Below are 17,257 nucleotides of genomic sequence, written 5' to 3' on the forward strand. Positions count from 1 at the left end.
AGGGTGAGTGTGTTTGTGTGTGTGTGTGTGTGTGGGGGGGGGGGGGGGGGGGGGGGGGCATCTCTGGACGATGCTCCAGTGAGCTGATTTTTGTGCATGAAATGACTTGACATCCTCTCGACCACCGAATGAGAGGCAGTGTGCATGTGCGCATCCAGGGAGCGGGAGAGAGAGATAGAGTGGGAGAGAGAGCAGCAACTTAGTTACCGACCATCACTGCCGTGTCTCCTCCGGCACAGCGCGCTGAAAGAGAAGCATTTGGCAGTTATGGTTGATCAACGTTTCTTTCATCCTCTCCCGTGCATTAGTGAAGACAGCTGCATCTACGTCCCTATTTCTGTTTCGTTTCGAAGGATCAAAAATAAAAAAGAGATGTTGAAGCACCCAGGAAAGACCCTGTATTTTCTTCAATGTGCGTGAGGTATGTGTTTCCAGATGGAGTTGTAGAGAAAATTATGCTGGCTGTCTGTGTTGGATATAAGATCTTAAATGGTTGTTAATCTGTTGTAATTAACGTATAGAGTTCCACTGAAGGCTTGTGTTTAATTGCATTTTCACGTCTCAGCAAGCACATGCAATATGGCTTCTCCTTACAGACATTTGTTTTGTTCTTAAGAGGTTCTCTGACCTCACTTTTTCCCCTTATATGTATGCACTGCTTTCCGAAGTTGCTTATAATTGAAAGTTACCTCTTTGTAGGAGCACAGCTTGACTCATGAGCATTCTGATGTGAGAGTTTATGCCAGATTTATGATGTATGTTTTTTTTTTTGTTTGTTTGTTTTGTTCTAGATGATACTGAGGATACCTTAGCAGGACTGCAAGCTTGGCCATGATTTGCAGGAAAATGCAGCTTTGGATTTCATATGTTTTGCTCGGTGCAACATCAGTGTGCACCGTAGAGATATCTGACCATTATGGGGAAATCTGTCAAGAATTGTGTGCCTGTGAAGAAAGAGAAGGGATGCTTACGGTGAGCTGTGAAAGCAGAGGAATTGCAAGACTCTCAAACATAAGCCCAGTGCTGTTCTCTCAGTATCAACTGCTCCTTACTGGCAATCTTTTGACAAAGCTTTCTACCAATGATTTTACTGAGTACAAAGGACTTACAATATTACATCTTGGAAATAATGAAATATCTGAAGTTAAAGCAGGAGCTTTTAATGGACTGCAGGGATTAAAACGATTACATCTTAATAATAACAAAATTGATGCCTTGAAGGAAGAGCTTTTCTATGGCCTTGAAAGTCTGGAGTATTTACAGATTGATTATAATTATATCATTCATGTGGAGCAAAATGCCTTCAGTGGACTTCGACATTTGGAGGTCTTGATTCTAAATGACAATTTGATTTCTAGTCTGCCTGTAAACGTTTTTCAGTTTGTACCATTGACTCATTTAGACCTAAGAGGGAATCAGCTCAAAGTGCTTCCCTACATAGGTTTGCTGGAGCAAATGAACAGTGTCGTGGAGTTACAGCTGGAGGAGAATCCGTGGAACTGCTCCTGTGAGTTGATTGCTCTTAAGACTTGGCTGGAAAGCATTTCGTATACAGCGTTGGTTGGGGACGTAGTTTGTGAGTTCCCCTTTCGGCTTCATGGGAGAGACCTTGACGAGGTTTCAAAACAAGAGTTGTGCCCCAGGAGAGCCATCGCTGAGTATGAGATGCCACCTTCGCCTCATTTGGGTGCTGATGCATACTACAGGACCACCCCAGCTCTCGGTGCCTTCTTCACTGCATCTGGCATCGCAAGATCCTCTTCGAGACCAACCAAGGGACCCCGTCAGGCGGCCAAATTAAAATCAAAACCCACCGCCCGCGTTCTGTCAAATAAGCCACAGAATTATGGTCAAATTGTTTCTTATCAGACCAAATCTCCAGTGCCTTTAGATTGCCCAGCTGCCTGCACCTGCAACCTCCAGATTTCAGACCTTGGGCTGAATGTGAACTGCCAGGAGCGAAAGATTGAACAGATTTCTGACCTGAATCCCAAACCATATAACCCAAAAAAGATGTATCTCACAGGAAATTACATCCCTGTGGTGCATTGTTCAGATTTTATTGAGGCAACTGGATTAGATTTGCTTCATCTTGGTAACAATAGGATAGTTCGGGTAGATGACAGGGCTTTTGGTGATTTGACATATCTGCGAAGACTGTACCTTAATGGAAATTTGATTGACCATCTCAGAGCCAATATGTTTTATGGACTAGAGAGTCTACAGTTCTTATATTTAGAATACAATGTCATCAAAGAAGTAACTGCTGACACTTTTCAGCATGTCCCAAAACTTCAGCTTCTTTTTTTAAACAATAATCTCTTGAAAACCTTGCCAGAGGGTACCTTTAATGGCTTGGCATTAGCCAGACTAAATCTTCGTAACAACCACTTGCGGTATCTTCCTGTCAGGGGTGTGCTTGATCAACTTACAGCTCTTGTTCAAGTCGATTTGTATGAGAATCCCTGGGATTGCTCTTGCAGTATACTAGACTTAAAGATGTGGTTGGAGCATCTTAGCATAGGCACAGTTGTAAACAACGTCATCTGTGCCTCCCCCAAGAAGCTGGCTGGGGAAGATATGAGATACATTAAGACAACTAATTTCTGCCCTAATAACTCTGATATACTTGCTTCTATGATTCCACCCTCCGAGGAATCCTTTCCGGGGAGCACTATCACTATAGAAACATCCTTAGACTCTGACACTCAGCTCAGCACCATTCCTTTATCTGTAATGATTCTTGCCCTTCTCCTTTTATTTATTGTGTCTGTGTTTGTGGCTGCAGGACTGTTTGTGGCTACAAAAAAGAAACGCCAGAAGAGTCAAAGTGAGCAGAACGAATCGATGAATGCTTGCATTAGCTCTCTCAACATGGAGTATGGCCTTTACAAAAAGGGATCTATTCCCAAAGTAAGAACATCAGCTGGGCATGTCTATGAGTATATCCCTCCTCCCACTGAAGCCACATGCAGAACTGCTGCACAAACCCCCATGGACAACAAATCCGTAGATGGATTTAGAGACTTTGACGAGTTAAGCAGCGCCTTTCTGGGTAACCTAGATGAAGAAGCAGCCAGTAATGTAATAAGCTCAGAGTATGGCGCCACCACTCCAGAGCCTCTCAACAAGCCCTTCGCTCCTTGCCGAGACGATCCATGCTACTATAGAGATGTACTCGAGCCTGACAAGAGCAGACGTCACAGCAATACTTTACTGTGCAGGCATGGAGCACACTCATCAAATCAGTATACCTCAGACTTTGATGCAAGTCATCAATACGTGCACCCAGAGAGAATACAACAGACAATACTGTACTGTACGACACCAAGTACTGTTTATGTTGACCCGAACAGGAGCGAGTACTGGGAGCTGAAAGCCAAGCTTCATCTTGATCCAGATTACCTTGAGGTTCTGGAAAAACGAACTACATTCACACAGTTTTAAGACACGTGTCCTCCGAATGATCAGAGTGGATACATTTGTGTGATATGCTCATTGAAATAAAAAAGGGCAATTTTCTCAATTGAGCAAACTGCATTGCGGGATATTTAATGGATTTCTGGGAATTATGCTTTACAGAGCAAGTGATATAAGGGGGACATTATTAATTTTGAAGCGTCACTTAACACTTCAGTCCAGTGTGGTTTAGCAGTTTAGTTTGAGTGTGCAAATATGAACATGAAGCTACAGATTCAGGGCTCCTATGATTCACCCTATTACTGAATTCACCCTAAAGCAGTATCATTGATAATAATCAAACAGTGTGCTTTAACTACCAGATTGGCTGCATTTTATGAGCCTTAATGAACCATGCAGATGATATGTTCTTGATCCCCAAATAAGCTTATATTCTTTAACAGAGATACATCTAAGGCAGCATGTTCTGCCTTTTTCTTACTTTTTTATATGAAAAGCAGGCATCCAAGTCCAAGTTAAATTTAATTGATTTATCTGCAGGTACTCATCAAAATTTATTTTCCGAGATGGAAAACTAGATTAATGATATTAAATGCATTAATATTCAAAGGTTTTACCACAAAACATAAATTTTGAGTGAAGTAAATGTCTCCACTCCAGGAGATATGGGGGAGAATGATAATGAGAACGATGATGATTATCGGTACCTTGATAATATTAGACTAATCTAATTTGTATACTTGGACCCTTCTGATGATAACTTCTCACCTCTCAACCAGCAAATGTTTTGGATTAGGTAATACTTGTTGCACTGATTAGTAACCAAAAAACTTTGATTAGTTCAGATGTGTTTCTTTTGTCTTCTATTTCTATTCTCTTTACTGCTAATTTGTACAAATGTAGTTTCTGTCATTTTACACATAAATGTATGTGTTTTGTCAACATTGTTTTATATCAACACCAAAGCAATCTAAATACACAAAATATAAAAACAGGAATATGCAAAGAAAATCTTTTTAAATGTTTAATTTGCACTACCCTTATTTCCTATGTAAGTGTGCAGCTGTATTTCCACCACAGTTAATAGTCCAAGAGTCCAATCTGCTTAGTGTGGCTAAGCATGAAATAGAGCAGCTGACTTATAACAAGACACCTTGTCAGTGTCAGGTTTGGCTTAATTTAGATGAGGAAATTATACACTTTAGCTCAGCCTCATCATTGAAAGGACACCAGTGTTTAATTAGCTGATCGCAGTAGGAAAAAAAACGAATTATGTTCAAATGAGTGAGTAACTCCGCATCAACAAAAGTATTTTCAGGCTTAGATAGGTTATGCAAAGTGCAATATTTACATACTAGGTTAGGATGTGTATAGCAAAAACAAAATGGGAAGCTTAAAATATAATTTCTGTAAGATACCTGGCAGTTCAGAAATATAAATCTTCCCCCAAACCAAATTCTTCCTTAAACTAGTACTCAAACATAGTATTTTGTCTGTTTGCTTTAATTTGTTCTCAATGTAATGTTTATTTTTTCATGACCCGCTGTGTAAAAACAAGCAAAGAAGGAAGTATTTAAGTTGACTTAAAAAAGACATCGCAAAACACTTTGGAATAAAGCTGTGAAGTGGTGTGTTTCAGTTCAAAATCTCATTCAGCCCTTTCTGAAACTTTCTTATTCTGAGTTTTGCATGTTAATGCTGAGGTTATGGAATTTCACTTGTTTCTGTGATCTAGACGAAGATCAAGTCAGTAATTTGAATTTATATAAAACCCATCTCAGATGAAATCATGCAGTGTGTCATAAAGTAAAAACATAACATGTTGTGCAAATAATATAAGAACAGAAAGCATAGAACAGCAAAATATTTAGAAATAAAAATATAAAACAACTCAGAAATACTATCTTTCATCAGACAGTGTTAAGATCATGTTCATGTTTCAACATGCCAAGGGACACTATCCTTTAGCTGTTAAAAAATCGATTTGTAGAGCCAACTTTGGTAATAAAATGTTTTTTTCTTACAAATATACTCACAATTGACATGAATTTAGTTAATCCAAATAGTGCCAAATTGTATCAAATGTCATCTCAAGGTGCTTTATAAAAAGGTCCAATTTAGATGTATTTATATAGAAGTAAAATTGATTCAAATTCATCTATACTCTATAGTAAATATAGAGTATAGATGAATTTGAACCAATATACTATATACTATATTTAATGGTCAACTCTTCCCAACAAGCACAGACAATGGGGAAATTTGGGTTGTATAGCTTCAACAAAATACACTAGAAAAACACCAAAAAAAGTATTGCAAATGCTTGTTTAATGTAGTCCAATGTTTACATTTGGTTTTATTGCTGCTCTATCTCAACAAGCAAGAACAAATTGATTTTTAGGCCAATTGTCGTTGTAGTGATTGGAGACAACTGATGACATGGTGGTTTCATAGGATCCGCTTTCTATGTTGTAATTTTTAACTGCTACTCAACAAGGAAAAGGGACAGGCATGGGTGTAAGCATATAGAGGATACAATGACATGTAATTCATCCTAAAACTCCCCGAAATTTTACTTTTTACCAAGTATCTTAGGTTCCTTAGCCCAAATATGTACTGTTGGTATTCAGGACAATTTGGCTTCCATAAAGCCATTACAGTATTTAATTAATTGGTCTATACATTCTTAATCACAGGAGTTTCATGTTTGCAGTCCTTCAACCATCTTATTGTTATACTCTCTCTTGTTCTAAAAAATGGCAATCTGAAAGATGACGTTTGGTGCTTTTACTGTTGCTATCAAATATTTCGGACATTGAAATGTCAGGAAGGTGGAGAAAAACTGCATGCAGTGTTGCCTTGCAGCAAGAAAATGTGCATGAGTAGATCTTCTCTTCTTAAAACTAAATGTGTGTGAATCTGATTAATTGGCCACTTTAAATTGCCCTTCGATGTGTGTGTGTGTGTGTGTGTGTGTGTGTGTGTGTGTGTGTGTGTGTGTGTGTGTGTGTGTGTGTGATAGATTGGTGACCTGCCCAGGTTGTACCCTGCCTCCTGGCCTTGACCCTACAAGAAATAAGAGGATATAGAAAATAAATGGATCGGCGTTCATGTGTAATTTTTATATACCGTATTTTCATTTTAAAACCAGACATTGGTGTATTGGTTGGATTTGGGTTGGGTCTATTTCATGCTCTGTCTCAATGTTGTTTCTGTTAAATTTATTGGCTTCAGGCCCATGTGAGCATATGTTAAATGACTATTTTTATATTAACAATTAAGGACATTCAGATTCTTCTTTTATATCTGTTATTTGTATTTCTTTATTAACAAAAAATGTGAAAATGTACTATTGATTAAACTGATCAACAATGATGTCACTTTTGTAAATGCACAATACAGTACCATTCATATAGCCATAGATTTGGTCTGATAAATGCATACAGAAGGGTTATATAATGTTACAAAATATTGTACTATGCAGAGATATGGATAATACTCAGACAATCTGCTCATCTCTCAGTTGCCATTCAACTATTATGACTATAATGTCATCTTCCAAATTTACTGCAGTTGGCAAATTATGTTTTTACGGTAAGGGTTATTAAAAACCATGTATAAAAATCTGCTAATAGATGGTGAGATGAAAAATAACAACAAATGACGTGTTAATCGGATAAAGTATTTTCTATGCATAAGACTTGCTTCAAAGTAAACTAAGCACATCATCCAGTCATTATGTATTCTAATCAGGTCCTAGGGTAATAGAGTAAGCCAAGAAATGTGACTTTCCATGAGAGTTAAATACACACAGTCAGTTCTCAAATGCACTGAACTTGTTGCCATAGCTCAGCATGGTGTATCTACATCCTGTCTACATGACAGCAAGTTTTCCATTGCAGCATGATACTTACCAAGGAGGAAGTCTTGATTTGTTGCCTTTCTCGTGTCAGAGTAACTTTGTCATGAATTTACTTATTTCTGATTAGAACTGTGATTAGAGCAGCTGTCCTAAAATATTCACAGCTGATGCATGATATGTACCCGCACAGCTTTGTTTTGTTTTATAAAATGGAAGTGGTGAAAACACAGAAAACTATTATAAATGCACTGTTCTTGTTGTAGAGGGTTGCTGGTGTTTGGTTGATTGTATAAGTTCTCAAGTTTGTTTAATTTATGTGCTGTAATTGTTTTCAGTTCAAAGCAGCAAAAAACAAAAACGTACATCTCAAAAAATATGGTTCATGTAGGGTTGGGGGAAGTCTCTTGAATCTTATTAGGGATGTCCCGATCTGATGCCAGGTTTTGGCTGTGCGTCCTGATGAAGAATTGTTAATTGATCAGAATTGAATTTCCTGACCAAACCCAATCCCCAATATTTTTTGTGATCTACCATCTGTGATATTGCAGCCGCACTACCAGAGAGCAGCCTGGTTTTTTTTTTTTTTTTCAAAATCACAGCTTATTTTTTGTGCACAGTTTAAAAAAACTGTTAAATGGACTGTGCACATTACCTTATTGATCTAACAAATCTGGAGATTCACCTTGCAATTTAAAGCAGTCATCAACTGTTTCCTTGCAAGGTATGGTGGTGTAATGCAAAACCCATGTTATGCAGGTCCCAACATGGGAAGCAGATTTTCTGCAACACCAAGTCCTTACATGACATTAAAGCATGTATGTTACTTTTGATGCAGTCCTGCTTTGAAGATTGTGTGTGTATTTGGAACAATGGTGTGGGATTTACGGTGTTCAACTGTGTCAAGACAAGGTACAATACTTTTAATGTGACATCCTCTTGTTTTTGTATTTTCTTTCCATGTTTGAGGATCAACTAAAGATATACAAATGAAATTTTAGTTCTATGAGTTCTATGAGTGCCCCCACATGATCAGATATTTATTAGCCAACCTATTCAGAAAGTAAGTCAAGCTTCAGTTTCGCTTACAGTGCAGACAGAGCATTTGCATAGATTTGCATGAAAATAATTATATTGTTTTGTTTCTGCAGCAATATTAGGAAACCAGTTGTGTAAATGCTGTAGTAGTTGCCCATCTGTTCTGTATACATGGCATGTGGGAGCTATAGCACTTATGTGTCAGAATATTTTGACATGTCCAAAACATCTCTGGCATCCTTGCTTAGTTGGTGGTCAAATAATGTATGCTACAGAATTAAATGCGAAGGATGTTGATGCTAAAGGGTTATTTACCTAAAACACCAAATGGGATATAAATTATTTTCACTCTTTACAATGACATTTTCAGTGAATAAAGATTGTATTGGTTCCTGAAGCATTCAGTCAGTCTGTGTCATGTGACCTACACTGGGCTGTGCTCAGATATCCCTGTCTGACTGGTAAACAGCAACTGAAACAGTTATCATTACATTAGTCTTAGTTTATGATACAGGGACCTTTTACTTTTTATATATTTATCATACATCATATAATAAAGTAGAGTAAACATGCCAACGTTAGCCTAGCACTTTGGAAAACTGCTCAGCATGAAAACTGTCTCAGCAGGAGCAAGATGTAAGATTATTTCAGACTCCAGCTGAATGTTCAGAGTCAAATATATCTTTAGAAACAAATGGTAAAGTGATGCTTTAGCTGGACTTGGTATCTGCAAATGCCTGTTCGTAACTGACTTAGATTGGTACTAGGGACAGAAAGTCATGATCCTCCCTAAGTATTATCTATATTAAGGTTCATAACAATTTTACAATGCAACAATGTAAAAAAAGGAGTTCAATGTATATACCAGAAATTTGTAAAGATTTTAATCACCGTGTTGTTATTACAGACAATATGCAATTGTTTTTTGGTCCCAATCAATACTATAAATACTAATAATCTAAACATGCTAGAATAAAATGTGACTGTTGTGTGAATATTTGCGAATGTTTTAATTACTAAGAAGAAATTTGGTCAGTTTCTGGTTCTTATTTCAACTTCTCTTGTTTGCCTGTGTTTGCTGTGTTTGATTTTATTACAGAACAGGGATTTTTCTGTGTCAGCCTCTTATTTGTAAATAGAACATTTCATCAGCATTTTCATTGCAAACTTGCAATTGTCTTTGAAGGCAAAAAATACCTTTGTCTCTTTTATTTGGAAAAACACAGTGCAACTAGGAATATGTGGGATAAATATATCTACAGTGTGCCGTTTTATTTAGTAGTTAGCTAATGAATAAAACATATGCATTCACTTGACTTGCTGTTGTCTTCCTTCGCTCTCCAAACCATGTTTGTGTGCGATATATCGCAGTGCACGGGGAGGACAGATTTAAATTGTTCAACAAGCCCTCTGGCGATTTTAGGAACATTTCATGATTGAAAATTATATTAAAATATTCAAGACACTCTCTTTTTCACAGTTAAACAAAAAGAAATAATGAAAAAGGCTGTGATGCATATTAATACCAAGACTGACTGAGGGCTTGAACAATCAAAGAGGCTGTTTCACAACGCTCAGAAACTTATCTAAGAAGGAAAGGCCATTTGCAAAACTGGTTTTGATTTAAGAAAGCCTTTCTGGGCAAATACGAAAGACAATTTTAGCTGTAATTTACTCAGTGCTCTATTAATAATATATCTGTCATTATTGTGATTGTGTAGTATGAAGACATCTGTGTACTGGCAAACACTTAAGGAAAACCTTTTTTTTTACCTTGCAGAAAAAGCTTTCTGGAAGCCCAGTATCCATGGAAACATCCAGTTACCTGACACAAACTAAAAAAAGTCATGTCTATGAGGTAAAATTGTACTGCAGAATTTGTAAACATTTGCTACACAGATTTCTGCTGTGTGTATTTTCTTTACTGCATTTCAGTGTCAAATATTGTTTAGTGGTAATCTCTAGTCATCTCATCAATTCTGACCAACACTCCTGTGCGTGGAGAAGAAAACCATCCCCACAGCAAGATGATGCCATCATTATATCTTACTGCGTGGGGGATGGTATGTTCAGGTTGGTGTTTGTTTTCATCTCATATAATGTTTTGCAGTTTTGGTCTCATCTGACCAGAACACTTTCTTCTACAGGTTTTCTTTTGGCAGTGGCTTTCCTACATACCACTCTTCAATAAGGACTTGATTTATGGAGTAAATGACTTAAAGTTGTCCTTCTTAGATATTCTGCCAACTGAGCTGTGGATCTCTGCAGCTCTTGTAACGTTCCAATAGGTCTTATGGATGCTTCTCTGATCAATGCTCTTTTTGTAGCCTGTTAATTTAGATGGGTGGCCAGGGTTTGGTAGGATTGCTGCTGAGTCATATGATGGGTCTGTGAGATGTTCAAACTTAGGTTATTGTTTTCTAAACTGAGCCTGCTTTAAACCTCACAGTTCTATCACTGACTTGTTAGGCAATTGGCTGCACTACATTTAATTTTGGAAGAAAGACAAACGCACACCACCTTTATATAGATTTTTATTTGCAAACTATTTTGGAAACCATATGGTTCTCTGCACTACACAATTACTTTCTACTTTGTGTTTGGGATATGAATATTATTGCAAAGCCCTGTTTACTCATTCATTTTTTTTTTCTCCAGGTTAATGGTGTAATGTTGATGCTTGAAGACCCCAGCTTTGCCAGGGAGAGGGAAAATTAGGGCAGATCTAGATTATGTAAGCTTGAAGAGATGTGTCAGGCAGTGTGAAGACGGCATATGACTGTAAGCACTAACCAAAGACAAACACTAGTTTCTATTGGCCAGGCAACGCGTTAGAAACGCAGATGATTCAAACCTCCTTGACATTTCTGTCTTTATAAAGAAAAGAGAAAAATCTTATCTGTAACAATCTGCGTGTGGTTTGCAGTTGTTAGTCTCAGACTGTGTGTCTGTCCCTGAAGATTTCTGATACTTCTGTTTCCCTGAACAGCGATGCTGTGTTTCTCTCCCTCTCACTTTTATCTATGTGTATGCGTGTTTTTAAATGTGTGTGTCTGAGTGCATAAATTATTGACTCAATGTGTATTCATGCTTGCCTCAAGGACTTCAGCAAACAGCATGGCAATACCTTTATCATATCTATTTGCCTTTCAACATTTTTCGAATTAAAAGCCCTCCCAAACTGAGGCCTTCAGTAATAATTGATGTGTTAACATTTCTGACATAAACTGCCAGTTATCTATGTCTAGTTTTCTTGTTAAATCATGTATGATGCAGTGACGTCCACTGGATTAGGATGATCCGGGGAAAGACATTACATGTTTGTGGGCTGGGGCTTCAAGGACTCAGATTTGCAGAATTTGTCAAGAGTATTTGCAACCATTGAACACAGTATGTGCAGAACCCACCAATATTTATGAAGGCTGATCCAGGCTTATGTCTGCCAACCTGAGAAAAGTGACAAAATCCCCCCATCATCCTCCCATTTATAGTTCTCATATTGAACACGAGAATTATATTTCATATCAAGAAGAAAAGAGAAAGGCTTAAGCAACAGGCAGAATATGATGCCACATTGTGAAGACAGTGAATTGATGTTTATAAGAAGCTTTCATAGCTCTGAGTAACAGTGTCTGCTGGTTGTACGTCTGAGACTTGTTGCTGAGACTTGTTACCAAGATAAATAAACCCCTTTAATCCCAAACTTTGCCATATATAAAAATATCCAAATCATGAGTCATTGGTAACCATTTGGAATAATCAAGAATATATATGCACATCTACAGTAATTGTTAACATAAAAAAGTAGATGACAAAGTGTGCTTCTGCCAGTCGAATATTGTGTTTTTGGTTCTTAAATGAAGGTGCTGAAAGTTGATTCTTTAGCAGAGACACGTGTGGTATACAGGATGTGTGAGAAGTGTATATTTTTAACATGTTTTCATGGCAGCCTGGTCTATATGGTGATCCAATTGTATGCACAAGTTTCAAATGCATAGTAAGGCAATACTCTTATTCCACTGAGGTCAATCGATTTTAGTAATGTATTTGAATGTAAACATTGTAGAACACTGTAATATTCAAAATAAGTTGAGGGGGTTAAATCTTGTGATTGGAATCACAACTAGATATTACACTTGTTCTGTTAATTCAAAGTTAACAGAAAATATAACATAAAGAACAGTTTAAACTGACAGTCAAAAAAAAAAAAAAACTGGGCATATTCAACCACAAAGAAATGTTAAGCACCGTCCCACAAGAGAGCTTCACTATTGTAAAGGTTCTCCTTCCCTACCACGATTGTTTTCTGGAGTACGTTGTAACCTGGCAATCTTAGCTTAACACTGGTTGCTGCATTAGAAATCACGGGAAGTAGAAATATTACTTTGGTTCTTTAAAAAGTTTCCTGCAGTGGAGACACACCTTTATTAAACAGCTCTGTTACTGTAACACATTACTCTAAATATTTGACACTGCACACATTTCATTCAAACATTGTTTCATTTCTTCCATCTATCCATTTCCTATACCCACTTCTTCCAAACTGGATCAACGGGGAGCTGGTAAAAATCTCCAGCAGTCCACGGGTACACCCTGGACAGGTTGCCAGTCCTTTGCAAGGAAACACAGAGAAACACGGGACAAACAAGGAAAACACGCACATTCACACCTAAGGGCAATTTAGAGATGCAACTATCAGTCATGTTTTTGGACTGTGGGAGGAAGCTGGAGTACCCGGAGAGAACCCACGCATGCACTGGGAGGACATGCAAACTCCATGCAGAAAGACAACCGGTCGAACCCAGGACCCAGTACTGGGGATCCCTGGCCGTACCCAGGACCCCCATTCGAATCCAGGACCTTCTTGCTGCAAGGCAACAGATCTACCAACTGCACCACCATGCAGCCCTGTTTCATTTCATTGCTTACTAAAAAAAAAAAAAAAAATAGTCATATATACTCAAGCACCTTTTCTAACATTAAAATTGACTAAATAGTTCCTGTTTCTGGTCAAGCAGGATTACCAAACTTCATTTTTTTTTATTCGCTAAATACCAGAATAATAAGATAGAATTTTTAAATAGATTTTTTTTTTGACTTGTGTTTAATTCTAAAGTTTGCATATACTCCATTCTTCACAATAGTTTGCTGGAATTTTGTCCCATTCCTCCTGACAGAATGAGTGTAGGTTTAAAGACAGCCTTGCTCATACACACATTTTAACCTAATTTTATAAGGTTCTGATATCAGGGCTTTGTAATAGCCATTGACTTTGCTGTTCTTAAACCCCTTTTTGACTAATTTGGCAGCATGCTTATGGTCATTGTCCAAGATCTATTCCAGGCTGATGTCTTGAGATATTGCTTCAATGTTTCCACATAATGTTTCCTCGTGATGTCATCTATTTTAATACACCAGTGTCTCCTACAGCACAATGCCCACACAACATGATACTGCCACTACTGTACTTGGTAGTTAGAATGATGTTCTCAGGCCTGGAAGATTCCTTTGCAAGATTGGCCAAACATTTCAATTTTATCAAACTATGGGACATGCTTCTAAATTTTGGCTCCATGTCCCTGAATGATTTGGAAAATGTAATCTTTTTAATGTTGCTTTAGGAGAAATTGCTTCTTCCAATCTAAAGTTGGACTCGTTTCAGTTTGGCCAGCATCTTTTTTTTTTACAGGGGTTGTTAGGTTGATCTTGCACTGAAAGAGGTTCCTCCCTAGAAGGCAGAACCTGTCTCCTTCGTGAACAGTTTGAGGATTGGACTACCCATGGTGTTTATGCTTGTTTAGAACTGTTTATGCAAATAAAAGTGGCATCTTCAGGCATCTGGAAATCAGGATGAGGCCAAGAAGAACCAGACCTGTTGAGGTCCACAACTTTCTTCCTGATGTTTTTTGCGGATTTCTTTTCATTTTGCCATGATGTTGAATTGAACCTTAAAATACACTTACAGGTGTACCTCCATTTAACTCAAATGTTAATTAGAAGCTTACAAAGCCAAGGCATAATCATCTGGGCTTTCCAAAGTTGTTAATGCATAGTAATGTTAGTGCATGTAAACTTCTGATTTTCTAAATCTAAAAAATTTCCCATTTTAATTAATCTGGTAATTAGTAAATGAAAATAATTTTGGTAATTCTCAGACCCCAAACCAGGGAAAATTTGTCTGATTCAGTGTCACAGCAAAATGCAGTGTGTCTTTTTATACTGTATGTAAATATCTGTTTTCAACTGTAAATAAAATACGTTTTACTGTCACTATTGTGAATGGGTTAATAGCACTCCCTGATTTAAAGTAATCTGTTGTGTTTTTCTCTTCTCAATCATTTGCATACAGTGCCATTCTTATGCTGCCCTGCAGAGTTGCTTATCTTGTCTTAACCTCAGCTTTTCTCTCTTTTTTTTATCAGCGCCTTCGTGTAGCTCCATCACATCAAGGGCATTGATGTGTCTTGGCCGGAAGTATTATGAGAACTGCTGCCACCGAAAGACAATCTTATCAGATCGGACCAGTATAGATGGACAATGCGTTGCATTTGTTTAATAAAATTATTGTCCTTGTTTACGTTGTTTGCCTCGAGGTAGGTTTATTTAGAAATGCAGCACACCAGCATGAACAGTGTCTCCTGCTGATTTGAAAAAGATGTGACCTGAAAGGATTCTGTGTTTGTTCTCTCATTGAGTCGAGGGAGAGAAGAGAGAGATAGAGAGGAGAAAGACAAAAATCCCAGAGAGGAAAAGTAGCTGAGCCTAGACAATAATGCCTGATTTAAGATCATTTCACCTTTTTTAACAAAACCAATGTTATCTCACCTTCTAAATAAAACTGTGGGTTAGCTAACAAATGTAAACATGGAAATACACATTCTTTATAGATGAAACAAAATACCATGGCCTATTTTAAATCTTCATAATGCAACACACCGCGATAAATATGAGTTGGCTGTGAATGAACTGCTCCGATGTGTGAATGGACTGCTGCAGATTGCTTGTGTGCTCAGGCAGCCTGAATTTAAATTCAGCTTACTACTCCACGGTTTCCTTCTTCTCCTTCCAGACCATCTTACAAACTCAAACCAACACCGGAAACGAAGGTAGCTAACCGCTGGGATATAAATATTCAAACGTTCAAAAGTTTTGGTCTCATGTATATTAATAAATCAAATTTGATGCTTGCACCAGTGAAGTTTTAACGATTATCCTCCTTAAGTGTTTTCTTTTTTCCTTTAATAACACATTAAAGTTGCAATAAAGACGTTGTACAGCAAAATGGATTTAATTGCTCCAAGTTTATATGCTCCAGTCCTGCATTTCGTCTAATGGGCTAGCATTGAATCCATAATGAGACACTTAATGTTCACCACACAGTGGAATGTTTTACATCAGATTAATGGTCCGTGGAAATATAAAGTACTAAATATACATAATTGCTGAAGTAATACCATGCCATACCATGTTTATTTATATAGCACTTTTACAAAGGACACATGGTCGACCAAAGGTTGACAACAGGTAAAATACAATACAGAGAAAAAATCATTAAGTTAGATGACTAAAACAATTTAAGAAAATGTCATTAAAAATTTATTTGCTGAGTAGGTTTTATTTTATTTATTTGAAATACTTTTATAGACAGATCTGACAAAAGGGCATAGGGTTTTTTTTCCATTTTCTTTTCTTTAATAAACTTTCAAACTATTAATAATTTTGAGAGTGCTAGCCACATTTATTTGTTCCCCTCATAGAGATTGGTTAAAAGCTTAAAATGAACGCTAAATACTGCAGCAGCATTATTTCTCTCTGAAAATACCTTTTAAAAAAAAACTTTTAATTTGAGTAGGTGTATTTAGGGGCTCAAAAAATAGATTTTTTTTTAATTATTTGCAACAAAATCCATGGTAGTGTAGTTATGGGACCTGAGGCTGTCAATATTTTCTTTTGTCAATAAGGTGCTCAGGTTTCTAAAATGGCTGCATGTTTTCAACGTGATTTAGATTTAGGGCCTGAAATATCCATAAAAGAAGATTAGGTCTGTGTTTGGCAAATTATTTTTCTGTTAATTGGGCCATATGTTTTGGATCAATATCCTCCAATAGGATGCATAATTACGGATTTTCAGTTTTATGGTAGAGTTCAGCAGAGTTTTATTTAAAATATTTTGTTATTTCTACGATTTCATGGTGTCATACAAGGTTCTGGTAACAACATTCCCTGGGCCTTTGGAAAAGAAACAGGCCCACACCAAGATCCTCCTCCGTACTCAGCAGTGGGAATAAGGTGCTTCTCCACATATTTGTTTGTTTCAAGCCTACCTGCAGTGTTTGTAGCCGGAAAGCTGAATCATGGTCTCATCTGATAAAAATACATGGTTCCAGTTAAAGTCTCAGTAGAGTTTTGCAATCTCCACATTTTTATCTTTGTGTGTCATGTTTGGTTGTTGAAGGACGCACATGCAGATTGAACTGGCAGCAAATCTATTTAAAGAAAAAAATGGTGAAACTTAAAGAAGATGTGGAACAAGGAGGTCAGGAAATCCAGCATGGCAATAAAATGGAGCACGGAACATGAGACAGTCCAACAGAAGAATCCAGCAACGCGTAATGATATGCTATCAATTAATATCTAATAAAACTGTTTCCACAAAATGCTATTCAGTTTAAGCTGCGGCTTAAAATTAACTGCTTGTTCAGTTTTATGGTTGCACGCCTGTCTTATCTTTACATAACAGTGTGAGGAAAAGCGTCTGAGACCCTCAAACATATGAAGATAAACAAGTTGAAGGCGATTCAAAAACTAAAAAAACTAAAAAAAGTTGAACTTGAAGAAAGTTTTTGAACAGTGCTTAGTTGAAGGCATAGAAAGATCCTGAAGTTATCCTCAGCACTCATGACAGGCTAAGGGTGTGCTGCGGTTCCTAAAAGCACTTTT

The 17,257-nt window shown here is 37.3% G+C and overlaps 1 protein-coding gene across 5 annotated transcripts; it reads left to right on the forward strand.

The window, feature by feature from the left end:
- Positions 1-140: 140 nt before the first annotated feature.
- Positions 141-15,174, forward strand: slitrk5b (SLIT and NTRK-like family, member 5b). Of its 5 annotated transcripts, XR_007039142.1 has the most exons (6): positions 141-421; positions 792-972; positions 10,098-10,175; positions 10,270-10,390; positions 10,976-11,098; positions 14,740-15,174. XR_007039142.1 is itself a non-coding variant. In XM_047371501.1 (2 exons), exon 2 carries the CDS (start codon positions 832-834, stop codon positions 3,445-3,447), a length of 2,616 nt encoding a protein of 871 aa, XP_047227457.1. In that variant the 5' UTR covers positions 141-421; positions 792-831; the 3' UTR covers positions 3,448-9,633. The 5 variants fall into 5 exon arrangements, 1 of the variants encoding a protein (XP_047227457.1); XR_007039141.1 differs by having other exon boundaries at positions 10,098-10,390; XR_007039144.1 differs by lacking the exons at positions 10,270-10,390; positions 10,976-11,098.
- The last annotated feature ends 2,083 nt before the right edge of the window (positions 15,175-17,257 follow it).

The sequence above is a fragment of the Girardinichthys multiradiatus genome, chromosome 7, assembly GCF_021462225.1.
Source record: "Girardinichthys multiradiatus isolate DD_20200921_A chromosome 7, DD_fGirMul_XY1, whole genome shotgun sequence".
Taxonomy (NCBI): domain Eukaryota; kingdom Metazoa; phylum Chordata; class Actinopteri; order Cyprinodontiformes; family Goodeidae; genus Girardinichthys; species Girardinichthys multiradiatus.

Coding starts and splice junctions, on each gene's coding strand:
- slitrk5b (XM_047371501.1), top strand. CDS start 832: ATGATTTGCAGGAAAATGCAGCTTTGGATTTCATATGTTTTGCTCGGT.